The following is a 14,868-nucleotide window of genomic DNA, read 5'->3' as shown; positions in this document are numbered from 1 at the left end:
TAGTCTAAGAACTATATGATTCTTAGCATCTTCTGCCCCTTTTCTCCACTAAAGAAGTAGAAGGAGACGGGGGCTGTGGGATGCTTTACATCTTCCATTAGACAAAGAATTCATCACCAAATGGTCAGATGCCTGGGGATGCCCCTCTCCATACTGCACTTGGCTGGATTTTGAAGAACAGACTGACTTTGATTCCAGAACTATATTACATATGTGTATATATATAAGCAAATACAAAATACAAGGTGATTCAGGTGAAAAATGAACCTGGGGCAGAAGGGGAGTCAGTCAGTCAATAAGCATTATTAAGTACCTACTATGTGCCACGTATTGTGCTATGGGTACCTTGTAGACATCTTAAACTTGGTATGTCCAAAACTGAACTCATTATCTTTCCCCCCCAAACCCTCCCCTTTTCTAAACTTTTCAGACTTTTCATTGGAAAGACAAATGCTGAAGCTTCACAATGAGAAGAAAAGACTCACTGGAAAAGACCCTAATGTTGGGAAATACCAAAGGCCAAAGGAAAAGGGGATGGCAGAGAACAAGATGGACAGACAATAACATGGAAGCAACCAACATGAGCTTGAACAGACTTCAGAAGATAGTGAAAGATAGAAGGGCTTAGCTTGCTCTAATCCATGGGGTCACAAAAGGTCAGACACAACCAAAAGACTGAATAACAACAAACATTGTGCTATGCACAAGGGATGCAAAGAAGGATAAGAACAGTCCCTGAAATCAAGGAGCTCACAGTCTAATGGCAGAGACAACATGCAAACAATAATGTACAAACAAGATCAAAAGAGGATAACTTGGTGATAAACTGCCAGAAAGAAGGTACTAGGGTTAAGGAGGATTAGAAAAGGCTTCTTGTAGAAGGTGGGATTTCAGCTAAGACTTAAAGAAAAGTCAAAGAAACCAGAAGGCAGAGATGAGGAGGGAGAGAATTCCAAGCATGAGGGTAGCTGCTGTTGTTGGACAGCCAATGAAAATACCCAGAGTTGAGAGGCAGAGTTTCTTGTATGAGGAATAGCCAGGAGGCCAACATTATTGCACTGCAGAAAGGTGTAAGAAGAATGGAGAGGAAGCAGGAGGCTAGGCAATGAAAGGCTTTGAATGCCAAATAGAGCTTGGGGGTAACAGGAAGCCACTGGAATTTACTGAATAGGTGGGGCAACATGATCAGACTTGCACTTTAGAAAGATCAATTTAATAGTTGAGCAGACCATGGAGTAGAGTGGGGAGAGACTCAAGGCAAGATGACTAGCCAGCAAGATACTGCAGGAGTCTAGGTGTGAGGTGATGAGGGCCTACACCTGGGTGATGGGAAAGTTAGAGGAAAGAAGGGATGTTACAAAGGTAAAATGAAAAGGATGTAACAACAGATTGGATATGGGTTTGGGGGGAGAGGAAGAGGGGGAGAGAGACAGACAGACAGAGAGAGAGACAGACAGAGACAGACAGACAGACAGACAGACAGGCAGGCAGAGAAAGACAGACAGGCAGACAGAATGAATGAAAGTTTGTCCATAGCATGTTTATAAATTAGTCAACTACTCCCAAATTAAGATCCCTATCTTCTATCTAAGTAATTCAAATGAAGTTTGTTTTTCCTCCTTAAATATACTTGCAAAATACAAACATTTGATTTGTATTTACTTGGAGGCAATACATTTGATAAAATAAAAATTCTAATGCTACTTTTGAATTAGGATATAGTGTGGCTCAGAGAAATAGGGAGGAGAAAACAGAAATAATATCTTTATATGGCATTTGAAAAACCTTTCACAAAAGTTTTAAAAAGAGGTAACAATAGGCATGTATTATATTTAAAGAAGGGCAGCTAGGTAGCGCAGTGGACAGAGCGCCAGGCCTGAGGTCAGGAAGACACATCTTCTTGAGTTTAAATCTGACCTCAGACACTTACTAGCTGTGTGACCCTGGGCAAGTCATTCAACTGTTTGCCTCAGTTTCCTCATCTATAAAATTGTTTCATTTAGGCAAAGTGGTATTATATTCCTTTGATATACTTACTATTTGCATTCAACGGGGAAAACACTAAATCAAATTTTCTGAATTAGTTACTAACATAGATTTGATTGGGGGAGAGGGGAATCCACCCAATTCAATGGTAACCATTCTAGTATCTTTGCCAAAAAAAACCCCAAGTGGGGTCATGAAGAGTCAGAAGCAACTGAAACAACCAGAACAACAAAATATTAAAAGAATAGTGTGAGTGTCGGGGATGGGGAGGAAGGAGTGAGAAGAAGGGAGAGGATCTAGAACTCAAAATTTAAAAAAGAAAAGTATTAAAATATGTTTTTATAAGAATACTGTGATAAGCTTCTTGTGAGCATCTCTATAGATAATTTCAAAAAACTAAATTACTGTACCCAATGAGAATAAGCACTCAATTAGTCTAGAAGAACATATTAAACATCAAAGCTACACTTAGTTTCTATTCTCAAACTGTGAATTTTTCTCTGTAAATAATATACTTGTAGTCAATAGTATGTGGAGATGAGACATGACAGCTCTATCATATACCTGTAAGTTTGTGCCGACAGAATAAAGCACTTACTTTTCCTCTAAGAATGTTCAAATATAAATGGATAAAAGGAAGCAAAGTAAATCCAGGGAAGGTGGAGGGACTGAGGTAAGTATAAGAGAAGAGAGAAATTCTCTGTTCAGTGAAACACTTAAAGCACAATATTCCAGAGTATCTATGTTATACCAAAAAACAAAATATTGTTTCATTTAGGCAAAGTGGTATTATATTCCTTTGATATACTTACTATTTGCATTCAACGGGGAAAACACTAAATCAAATTTCCTGAATTAGTTACTAACATAGATTTGATTGGGGGAGAGGGGAATCCACCCAATTCAATGGTGACACAAAACATCAACCCCTTTTCACAGAACCTATAGCCTTCAAAAAGAGAAAATGATAGATAGACATATGCATATAAATACACACATAAATATATAAATATGTACACATATATACACATGTGTATGTACGTAAATACATACATACATGTATTATATAAACACACATGTGTGTATGATGTCAAAATACTAAAGGTTTTTTATAAGCATTTACAAAAGGATAATATACTTATGAAGTACTTATTTCACTATTAATGCAAGCATTACACATTTACTCCTAAATGTTAAGAAATGCACCAAAGAATAAGACAAAAAATAGTAGTCCTTCTTTTATAATATTCCAAGTCATATTTATCTCAACCAACTATATTTCTAAATAATTTGATACTCACTTTTCAAAAGCATTTCTTCTATTTATCTCTTTTTGAGAAGATGCAGAAGTTGTACTGAAACTTCGCCTGAAACCTAAGTAGGAAAATTAATGGCAGAAAAAAATGAGAAACAAAAAACAACCCCAAACATGTAGGCCTATTCAACCCCATATTCTGTCTCTACTTCTGCAGATGTTCCATTATATCAAATGTTTCCTTGGAAGCTGGAGTCAAAGGGAGAAAGCACATATATATGGAACATAATTATAGCTTAGATTTCTTGAGAAAATTTTATCCAAAATTCAAATGATTTCTTATATCCTTATCAATCAAACTATATACATATAAGAATAAGACAATCATTTTTCCAGAGTGTTAGTTTTTTTTTTTATTTTGCTGGAAGACACTGGATACCAAAAAAAAATTTAATAAGGACAACAAAACCACTCTATATACTGATAAAGCTACCTTTTTTCTACTGAATTTAATGGTTTTAATAAGCTACCCAAAATTAAGGATAAAAATTGAAGTACATATATTAAGAAAAAAGTAATGTTTAAAAGACATGTAATTCTTTACATGTTCAAAGAAAATTAATTCCTTTATTATCACAAAAAGCAGCATGCATTTATGTCCTAACAATATACCTTTCAATTTGTGACTACTGGAAGCTCCATAAATTGCTAGTCGAAGATAATAAAACAACTTCCACAAAAAAAAAAAGTGAATGAAGGAACCTATATATGTCTCTTTCTTTAAAAGGGCTGAAGTGGAAGCAATTAATAATGCAACACAGAACTAGTATGTTCTTTTTTAAAAATTTTAATAAAATTCTTAGTCTTACCTGGAAAAGAATGATTTCGTTTATTTGATGCATTCTCCGAAAGACTGTCTTTTAGTCTATGGGTAAAATAAGCATGCAAACATCTCAGTGCAAGTATCTGGTGCTGAACTGTAAATAGCCTATTGACTTATGCATGATATTCTCATTTATTTGATATTGGTTTTTAATGGAGATATGACAACCATTGTGATTTGAATTTCTATTCTCATAAAGCAATGCTCAAGCTGTCCCCAATATGAAAATGATCTTCCCATGTTTTCTCCAAAATCTTACTGACCTTTTATTCTGAAGGCATCGGTCTTTTAAGTTTGAATTTATTTAGATTTTAAACTCCTCAACAGCAGAGACTACATCTGTTCAATTTGCTAAGGGAGGGCCCAACACAGCACTATGTGAGGACTTAATATCATGAGGATGACAACAAACAAGACAATTGAGACATAACATAGAGTCTAACAAGTAGACCATTTAGAGATGGCCTCCTTTGGCCAAACAGAAGGAGAAAAGTCAGAAATAAAAGAGATTTGTGTTTAATCAATAGCAGTAGTTGAAATCGTTAGGGGAAAAAAGTGACAAAGAGAGGAGGAAAGTAATGACAGAATTAGAGTCACTCACCAAATGAGAAACAGCACAATGCAACAGATAGAGAACAACAGCTGGGTTCTCCCTTAGCCTCTGCCACTTACAAGTCATGTAACCCTGAGAACAGTTAGCCTCTCTACCTCTAGTATTCTCAGTCATAAAGGAAGGACAATTCGCTCCTCCCAGAATTTCAGTGAGAATCTATAGAGATAACAGCCACGGATGCACTCTGATAACTATTTAAAAAAAAAAAGTTTTTCCTGAACTAAGTAATCTCACTAATTTTCTTATTGACTTTTTTTCCTTCCTCTGAGATTTAATTCAGCTTTTATGTGATTATTACTAATAATACCTTAACGAAACCATCAATAATAGGTGAGTTTATATGTGTGTACATATACACACACAATACACAAATGCCATCACCATCATTGAGATAGATGAATAAGAAGTGAATTACAAAATATCAGAAAGAAAAAACCAGTAAGAATAACAAGATTAATCAATTAACAAAGTTTTAATTTTAAAATTTAGACAGGAAAAAAATCACTATCTTTGGTTACAACTGTGTTAATGAAATGAAAAAAAGTCATAAATGTTAAAAGGCAAAAAAATTTAGGAAAGGTAAGAAATTTATAGAAAAGAGATCAGGGGTAACAGAAAAGAAAGTAATTGGACAGTAAAAGGTTCAGAGTTTTACAATTTTAGAAGAGGGTATATGTAAGTTATTAGAGCTTAAAGCTGCACTAAGACTTTTGGGACACACTTGGGACAAGAATTCCCTTACATATTTATAAAATCATTTCAGAGATCTCTTCACACAATGTTGAAACAAAAGCAAGGTAAATGTCTCCATTTTTATTTAAAATAATAATAACAGCAACCACTTCCTATGGTTGTTGTGAAGACAAAAGGAAATAATATTTGTAAAGCATTTTGTAAACACTGAAGTGCCATATAAATCCAAGCTACTGTTATCAATATTAACACAACATGTGACCAGCCTCTGCTTCAATATCCAGTACAGTTCCCTCAAAATGCACCATACCTAGTTCAATAATTTGTTGGATGAATGAACTCATGCGCTTCTTGCCCAAATAACCAAGAACAACTATTTTAAAGCACACAGTTCTACTAAAGGAATAAGGTAGGGAAGTTGCCTTCCAAGTTTCCAAAAAAGGGAACGAAAAACACAAGAAAATCTGAAATAATTTATCTGGAACTTATCTTGACACTATCCATTTATACTCTACTGTCTAGTGTTTCTATTGGGGGAAAAAAGCCTATCTGAACTAGAAGAGGCTCACAACTAGATAACGGCTGCAAGAGCTGCTCACATGCATGGAGTTACATTATTCATCTTATTTTGCATTTAGAAATTATTACACCATTTCCCTTGCATTGAAAAGCGTACCAAGACAACATGCCTGTCAGCATATCAGCATACATGACAAGTCATCTCACATAATGGTGCCTAGAATTTATAGAGGGTTTGCTTCTGGTAAACTTATTTCTGAAAACCAAAGTGAACTAGGATGGTTTTCAAAGTGTAATATCTTAACAAAAAATAGTGAGTTAGTGTATTACATATAAAAAAAATCCTTGAAGCTCCACTTCCCCCAAAGATCTACTGTCTATCTATTTTTGAGACCAAAAGGAATCAGAGGAAAAAGCCATTTTGGTTCCATTAGGTTTGTAAGAGAATGAATGGGGTGCCTGCTGGCAGGAAATGTAATGCAGTTAGGATGTGACTGAAGCAATCAGATAGCATTTTAACTTTTGTTTGCATGACAGATTAAGCCTGCTGCTCTCAGTGTTCTTAGCTGCAATGCTACATCTAATAGCCTACATGTACTCACAGGGTATGCAAATGAGGAAGAAAGGATGTTTTTTAAAATTGCAAATCCTCAGCAAAAGGAAATTTTGCTTTCCATGAGCCCTCCCTCCAAAGAAGGTAGATACTTAACCCCTCGGAAGAACGAATGAACTGCATCCAATGCTCCACTCTTATATTAAAGAAACAACTCAAACTGGAAGGAAAAGCCAGTTAGAAAATCTGTGCCTGAAAACAAATACATATCATATGTAAATATTCCATTTTTACCTCTGCACCCTAGTTGGGGGAGCAAATATTCCATATCTTGGTTGACAAGTAAAGTACTGCACACCTCCAACTGAGCCGTCATTCTTGCCATAGGGCTTTTCAAGCTCAATGCCACACCAAACTCCTAGAATATGAACAAAGAGTTTATGAAGCACCTGGACTTTCCCCATGACTGGTATATTAGTCCTAGGTCCAGTGCAACCAGTTCCAGAAATGTAATATGGAGTAAAGGCATTAAATTTTCAAATGACAAAAATTACATTGCACAAAGTGTTCAGAAACAACAACAATGTAATTTAATAAGCATAACTACAGGGTACATTCGGGAAGGAAAAATAAACCCAAGAAATAGAAGTCTGGCAGGCACTAACTCTATGTAAATAGAACCAAAATAGATGCAGGAGCCATAATAGAACAGTAAAGAGGAGAAGGCAGGCATGATGTCAAAACCCCCAGGCTAAATCGAGGAGCTATCCTCACAAGGTAAAGCTGCCACTAACACCTTCTAATGTTGACTACTCTGTCTAGTTCCATGCTATCCAACTGAGATGTGGCATATAGCATAGGAAAGAGATACCACAGAAAGCCACCAAGATGCTTGGTGGGCTGGAAAGTGGGACAGAGAAGGGAATCGCAGGAAGAAATCAGTTCCAGTCCAAACATAAAGGACATTCAGACAAGGTGGCAAACAACTATTTTCTAAAATGAGCCAGAACAAGAAAGGCAAGTTTAACTTGGGGAATAAAAGTATTTACTTTTGACCACTATGAATTTTCTAGAAGGTTTTTCTTTAAGGAAATTAAACCTAAGTTATATTAGCAGATTTCTCATGGGGCAGCTAGCAACAAGTGGATAGAGTGCTAGCTTACCAGAAGTGTGACCCTAGACAAGTCTTCTAAACTCAAGATGGAAAACACTAAGGGAGCCAAAATGTGAAGTTACTTTAAGATATAAAAGGAGGACCAAATGGAAAGAGTATCTGGACACTACCAGCTGGAATACAGATAAAATTCAAATAAATGATAGACTAAATATTTTAAGCTATCAAATTCATAAATCAGTGTCAGATGACCAATTTAAAGATTTAATTAGATAACAATAGAAAAGGTAATCCAGGGGATATTTTACCATTTGTAAATTGTTCTCCATGTTCAAAGATGACATAATTTTCCACGTTTGAGAATGCAGTGAAAAATTAGTATAATCCTTTTCTTTGAACAGGCTATCCAACAATGTGGAGCTACAGAGCAGGGTGGATGGACCTGTCATGGTTTTTAGGTCTGCCATTTAATGTCTCACAAAAATAGGCCACCACATATTCCGAGCCAGGTGACTCTACAAGCCCCTGCTGTCTCCCATAACACCTCAGCTATGACGTGTTCTCTGAAGTTACATTTCACTGTGCCCTTAACACAGATCTGCCCTGTCTGCACGGTCCCCTAGGAGCTTGCCATGGAGTACTGCTCCCTGATGTGCTCCCATGAGAACCCCTATACCGGTGCAACTCCAAAGGGCTGAGCAGGGACAAGCAACACCATCATGTTTCAGCAGGCTACAGACTACAGTCTCTCTGCTGATGATCCCAACTTAATGCTTGTTGTTTACTATAGTTCACAGGTGACATAGATGAAACTGCTCAGAAAAAGATGTATCTTTGTATCCTTATTTCCTATCACTCTGTCTTGCACAGAGAAGACACCAATAAATGTTTACTTGATTATAAATACCAAACTCAACTACCCTCCCAAAAGGACTCTCTAGAAGGAATAAAGTACCAAAGACACATGGCAGAAAACATCATCTCTAGAAAGGCAAGTGTGCCTTTTCTAAACCTCAGTTTCCTTACTTGTGAAATGAAAGGGGATAACTCCATGACCTCTAAAATCCCTTCCAGGTCTGATGATCTATGACTAAGGTTTTATTTGAGAACCATTAACAGGAAAATACTAGCTGATCTCCATTACGACCTGAAGAATTGAGAGAGAGAATGAATTCTAGAAAAGGAACCAATCAACAATCAACCTGGGATATTATAATCAAAAGCAGACAGGTAGCCAGTAAGGGATAAAAAGAACAAAATATTATGTGCTTATTCCTCATCAATTTTTCAGTATGCATTTTCTTTTTGAAATATTGCAATGCCACCATGTGTCAAAATGGCAATATTGCCACTTTAAATTTTCAGCAGAGCTTCACTCAACATGGAAGTACTAAGCTTCCATTTGAAAAGTACAAAAATGCATGGTACATGAAAGTGCTTTGTAAACTGTAAAGCATTAAATAAATATACAGCATTATTAGTAATAGAAAAATGCAAATAAAGTCTCTTTTACATAAAAACACAAAATTAAGTCTATGTTTTTCCTTGACCTTGTGAGAAGTCCGGAAATAAATATATGGACACATAAATGTTTAAGTGAGTTGTGTATACACAAGCTTTTAGTTTGCTTTAGCATAGCACAATCAAGCAAAGTCACTCTTCTGGAAAAATAGGATTTTCTATTCTCTACGAGGAACCCTAAACAAAGTTATATAGTCAGCTCTTCATTGTCTGAGAGAAAATTATTCATTTTATGGATTACCCCAGGTAAAAACCATAATCCCAGCCTTGTTTTTCTCACCCAACATGATCGTTGGCAGCAAACACTAAGTATATGATCAGAGAATACAGACTAAGGTTATTATTAGCCTAAGAGAAATATAACTGGAAAGCTAAATCTGTTGGGGAAAAGCAGAGAATATTATCGAAACAAGTATAAATGGTTGGAAGGTTCTCCACCACTACATATATTTGTTACCACTGCATCATCCACCAAAAAAGTTGAATGTAATTCAGTTTTACAGAAGGGAGATTCTTAAATTTCTTTTCCACGTTAAAAAAAATGAACCAAGGTAAGCTACCTGGAGCAAAGTTTGTCGTTCCAAAGAACCTGACAGTGCCAATCCTCTGGCCTACCACCAGCACTCGGTCTCCAACGTGAACTTCTTCTTCCCGTTTATTTCCCACAGATGTAGTTGAAGTAGTCGACCCTGCTTTGCCAATAAAATAATGAGGCAATATCAATCCCAGTCTGAAGAGAAATAAGCATGTTAGACAATTAAACCTGCCTCTAGGATCCCTGGTCTTGGCAGTACCACTTTTCCCTTCTTTGATACCACCCTGCACTCCTCTATGCCTTAGTATATAGTTTTTTGCTAGTTATTGTGGATAAAATAGTTACCATCCTACAGCCAACCTGGTGATGAACCTTTCTGAATGTGGCTAGGCCAGTTTCTGGATGCCAGGTATAGACTGCAGCAAGGGTCATTATACAATGCCTTCCCAGCCTGGTAAGACTTGCCAGAGCTTGCACTCTGTGAGCACAGACTTGGAAAATTCAGAGGCAGCTCCATACCACAAAAAGGCATCCAAACAAGACACTAACAGAGAAATGATGAGACATGGCTTCTTAAAAAAACCTGACACAAGACTATGCTTCAGTAATGGAAGTCCTGTGCCAGATCCCAAGAAACAAGAGTACCATTGCAAGCTACCCTGGCAGACATGTTAGGAGAATTGAGCTCAACTCTTGCTGCCATATTTTAAAAGGAACAGTGACAAATGAGCATGGACAAAGGGTGGAAACCAAGATGGTGAGGAGTGTGGAAATGAAATGTGAAGAATAATGAAAGGAAATAGGAATATTTAGCCTAGAGATGAAAAGACAAAAGAGACGAATGGAAGCTGGAGAGATGTAGGCTAGATAATAATACACATGGCTTTAGAACTAATTGAATAAACAGACCCAAACAGTATAACTGGAAATCTTATTGAAGGCGGTATCCAGTGGGGTGCCCCTGGGATCTGACCCTCAGCCATGTGCTCTTTGACAACTTTGTCAATTACTTAAAGGCATGCATAACTTGTATGCTGATCAAATTTGCAAATGATGCAAAGCTGAGCAAGCTCACATGATACACAATAGAATCTAGACCCAAAAATACCTTTATAGCCAAGCAAGATGAGTTAAATCTAAGATTAAATTTAACATACATCTATTACAAAAGCCTTACATTTGAGCTCTTTACATACAAGTAGAGGACATAAGAGGTATACCTAGACAACAACTTATATGAAAGAGATATAGATGTGAAAACACCCTCCACTCAGTCCTGAAAGAGGTGGGGGGGGTGATCCCCAGAAGTGGAATACTGTACATATTGTCAGATTTTTTATATGCTTATTGGTTTTTTCTCCTGCTTTCCTTTTTTTAAAACTATTTGTTATAAAGGATGGCTCTCAGGGAGGAGAAGGGAGAGGAATACAGGGGAAAATTTTAATGTAAAAGCAAAAGCTATCAATATTTTTTAATGGAAAAAGATCTGAGTATTTTTGTATAGGATCAACTCAACATAAGTTAGTAGTGGAATATGAAAGCCCCAAATACCTAAGATAACATTCAGTTGCATAAAAAGAAGCACAAGGAAGTTGTAGTCCCACTATCCACCATCCTACTTAGATCACATCTAGAGTGCTGTGCTGAATACTCAAATGAGGGTCATGTTTGAGAACAAACCTTGGTGGAGCCAGAAAAGGATGTTAATGTGAGGGGATTATAAACCACACCATAAAATGCTTAGGTGGAGGGTTCAGGCCCCAGGTTTAGCCTGGAGAAAAGAAAATTTAGTGGGAATATCTACCTTTAAGGAATTGAAGGATTGCTGTGTGAAAGAGGGATATGACCATGTCCACTTGGTCCCAGAAGCCAAAACTAGAAGCAAGGGACCCAAGTTGTAGGAGAAAAAATTCAGCTCAACCTAAGGCCAAATTTCTAAGGAGAACGATCCTTCAAGTCATCAGGTGGTCAGAGATGGTTGGACTAGATGACCTCTACAGATCATTTTAATCACCTTTCCAACTCTGAGATTCTGGGCTGCTCCCCTTCACCAGGTTACTGCCTCGCTTTCCAGCTTTATCTCCTGCTATTCCTCTTTCCGTGCCCTCCCTTCCAGCCCCACTCTACTGCCCGCTGTCTCCTATTCTCGGCAGCTAAGGTGGGGGTGGAGTGTTGTTCTCCCACATCTTCTTGCCACAGCTAGTCTCTGTGCCTTTGGCTCATGCTGTTCCCCATGCCTGGAATGGACCCTCCCTACTAGTACCCATGAGCACCTTTTAAAGTCTCTCCCCTTCATTCTAGCTTCAGTTTCCATGTCTGTAAAAGGGGAATGTTTTCACTACCTGCCTCATTGAATTGCTGTAAGGAATGTGTTTTGCACACATTAAAACTCTCCATATATATGAGTTATTGCATCTCTTAACTTTTACTGCATATTGTTCTCCAAAAAGATCACCCTAACAGAGACATTCTTTTTCCAGAAAATTCCATGAATATTAAGCCTAATCACTTTGGAGCCCTTATGGTGAGTGAAAAAATCACTATACTCAAAGTCAAGAGAAGTAAGTTCAACTTCCAGCCCTTACACCTAACTAGCTATGGGCAAGTCAGTCTCTTTATTTCAATTTCCTCATTTGTAAAATGGGGATAATAATACTTTACTATCCACCCATGGTCATGAGGAAAAAATCTAAAAGGATCTATATAGATGTGGGCTACTCAGGCACCACCCACTTCCCTCCCCAGGAGACCTTCCAAGACTTAACTCTTCCAGCCGCCCCCAACCCTGACAGCTGAAGATGTTCTGTACTCTTTCTGGACTTCTCTTCATTAATCACATGGTACTTTGTACCATAGTATTTGTGTATATTATCTTCTCCACTCTATTAAATTGTAAATTCCTTGAGAGAGGTATAGCCTGATTTGAGCTTGTCTTTGTATTCTAGCCAGAAACCTTTTGTGAGGCAGGCATTTAAGGAATGAAATGATGAGAGTGATAATGGAAGATGCTTCCTAACGAAGCAGCGAACTCCATTACTGGAAGTATTCAAGCAGGGGGTGGACAATCATTTGGTGCAAAGGGTATAGAAAAACTGCCCAGTCAGCACAAATGTCCTCTGATGGCATTCCCACTTCTAAGCTCCTATGCTATTCTGTGACAAGGACACTGATTACAGGAAAAAAGCAAAAGCTGAGCCTAATGCACAATAATTAGGAGGAGTAGCTTTTTTTCAAGTGACTATGAATCTAAAAGTCAAGATTGCAAAATATGTAAATTCTGCAAGCACCACCTCCAACTACAAAGCAAACAATTATCTATACGGGTGCATATCATACAAAAGTCTGTCAGTCACCAACTGGTCCTTTCAGCTACGCCTACAAAAACAGAGTCTAGCTGCAGGAAGTTTCTTCTCCAAATAGAAAAAGCCAGCAATATTTCCTGCTACACAATTTAAAAATTTAAGTCCACCAAAACTGAACCATCAACAACCAAAAAGTAATTTTAAAAAAAAATTTTTAAAAACCACCAAAAAAATCCATGATGAAAAAGTCACAGGTACCAGCACTGGCTCTTGATGAAATGGAAGAACTTTTTATCGATGCCTCCTTATTACTGTTGGTTGGATTCCATTTCTTATGGGGAATCTGTTTGTTGTCCAGGGAGGATACAGAGGAAGAGGAGCTGATAGATACAGGTGGAACAGCTGAAACAAAGAGAGAAGAATATCTTATTTTTTAAAAAAATATTAATTAATTTTTAGTTTTCAACTTCCATAAGATTTTGAGTTCCAAATTTTCTCCCCTTCCCTTCCCTTCCCCCACCCAAAGATGGCATGCAATCTGATATAGGCTCTACATATACGTTCATATTAAACATATTTCCACATTAGTCATATTGTAAAGAAGAATTAGAACCAATGGGAGGAACCATGAGAAAGAAGAAAAAAAAGAGAGAGCAAATACTATGCTTCCATCTGCATTCAGACTCTCAAGTTCTTTCTCTGGATGTAGATAGCATTTTCCATTGTGAGTCTTTTGGAATTGTCTTAGACCCTGGCATTTCTGAGAAGGGCTAAGTCTATCAAAGTCAGTCATCGTGCACTGTGGCTGTTACTGTGTACAATGTTCTCCTGGTTCTGCTCATTTCACTTAGCATCAGTTCAAGTAAGTCTTTCCAGGTTTTTCTCAAGCCCGCCTGCTCATCATTTCTTACGGAACAATAGTATCCATTACATTCATACACTACAACTTGTTCAGCCATTCCCCAGCTGATGGACATCCCTTCAATTTCCAGTTCTTGGCCACCACAAAAAGAGCTGCTGTAAATATTTTTGTATATGTGGGTCCTTTTCCCATCTTTATGATGAGAGAAGAATATCAAGAGGTGGTATAGAGATAACACAAAGAGAGGAGCTTTCAAAGGTGACCCTGATTTCTGAAACGTTCTCCTTGGCTTTCCTGAAATGAGGTGAGATACTGGGAGTCAAGCACGGTGCAGCGAAGAGTCCTGAAAGTGGATTCTGAAGACCTGTGCTGTTCAAGGCCTCACTCTTCTTATTCAATTCTCCTTTTTTAAATGGCAATAACTGTTACCCAACCCTGCATCTCATCAGAATATTTATAGGATTTTTATAAGGACCAAATGAGAATGTATATAAAAACACTGTCAACTTTACAGCACAACAAAAATGCATGTCCTTTCTTAAGTGGACTGTGGATGTCAATATTACTTGTAAATAATGCATTTTATAAACAGAGCAAAATTAATATTGCAAGTGTTCTCTGTGAAGTGATAATACCATGAACTAGAAGAGGCGGTGCTTGCTCTGTGTAAGGGACTGAGCTGGTAGGACAAAAGTGACAAATGATTAATATAATAAGCCACAAACATTTTGAGGACAGAATATCTTATGTTACCTTCCTTCCCAGGTGTAGTTTTCAGTTCTTCACCAGAAGACAATAACAATGTTGATTCAGAACCACCCTCTTTCTTGGACGGTGTTAATCCTGGGGTAAAAAAGCAACATGTTTTTCAGAAAACAGGAAAAGAATTCTAAATAGTTTGGAGCTGAACAAATACAAACAAGCCTTGAATAAAAATAATAAGCCTGGTTGCTTTTTTAAAGTATTGTACTGATCGCTAATATTTGAAAACAGATACAAGAAATGCCTGTTTAAGAAAAATCTATGTTTTTA

General features: G+C 37.3%; 1 protein-coding gene across 6 annotated transcripts in view; it reads right to left on the bottom strand.

Annotated features, from left to right (window-relative positions):
• CLIP4 (CAP-Gly domain containing linker protein family member 4) overlaps positions 1-14,868 on the bottom strand; it is a 95,506-nt gene that overhangs the window by 29,927 nt on the left and 50,711 nt on the right. For 3 of the 6 annotated variants that reach the window (XM_036748716.1, XM_036748713.1, XM_036748714.1), the window contains exons 10-15: positions 14,590-14,679; positions 13,233-13,376; positions 9,698-9,829; positions 6,797-6,920; positions 4,111-4,166; positions 3,288-3,360 (exon numbers count right to left, since the gene is read on the bottom strand). In XM_036748716.1, the coding sequence (XP_036604611.1) occupies positions 3,288-3,360; positions 4,111-4,166; positions 6,797-6,920; positions 9,698-9,829; positions 13,233-13,376; positions 14,590-14,679 (619 nt within the window). Of the gene's footprint in view, positions 1-3,283; positions 3,361-4,110; positions 4,167-6,796; positions 6,921-9,697; positions 9,830-13,232; positions 13,377-14,589; positions 14,680-14,868 lie in introns of those variants that run through there. The other 3 variants (XM_036748717.1, XM_036748715.1, XM_036748718.1) reach the window with 2 other exon arrangements.

The sequence above is a fragment of the Trichosurus vulpecula genome, chromosome 3, assembly GCF_011100635.1.
Source record: "Trichosurus vulpecula isolate mTriVul1 chromosome 3, mTriVul1.pri, whole genome shotgun sequence".
Taxonomy (NCBI): domain Eukaryota; kingdom Metazoa; phylum Chordata; class Mammalia; order Diprotodontia; family Phalangeridae; genus Trichosurus; species Trichosurus vulpecula.
This window is presented reverse-complemented; position numbering and strand designations above follow the sequence as displayed.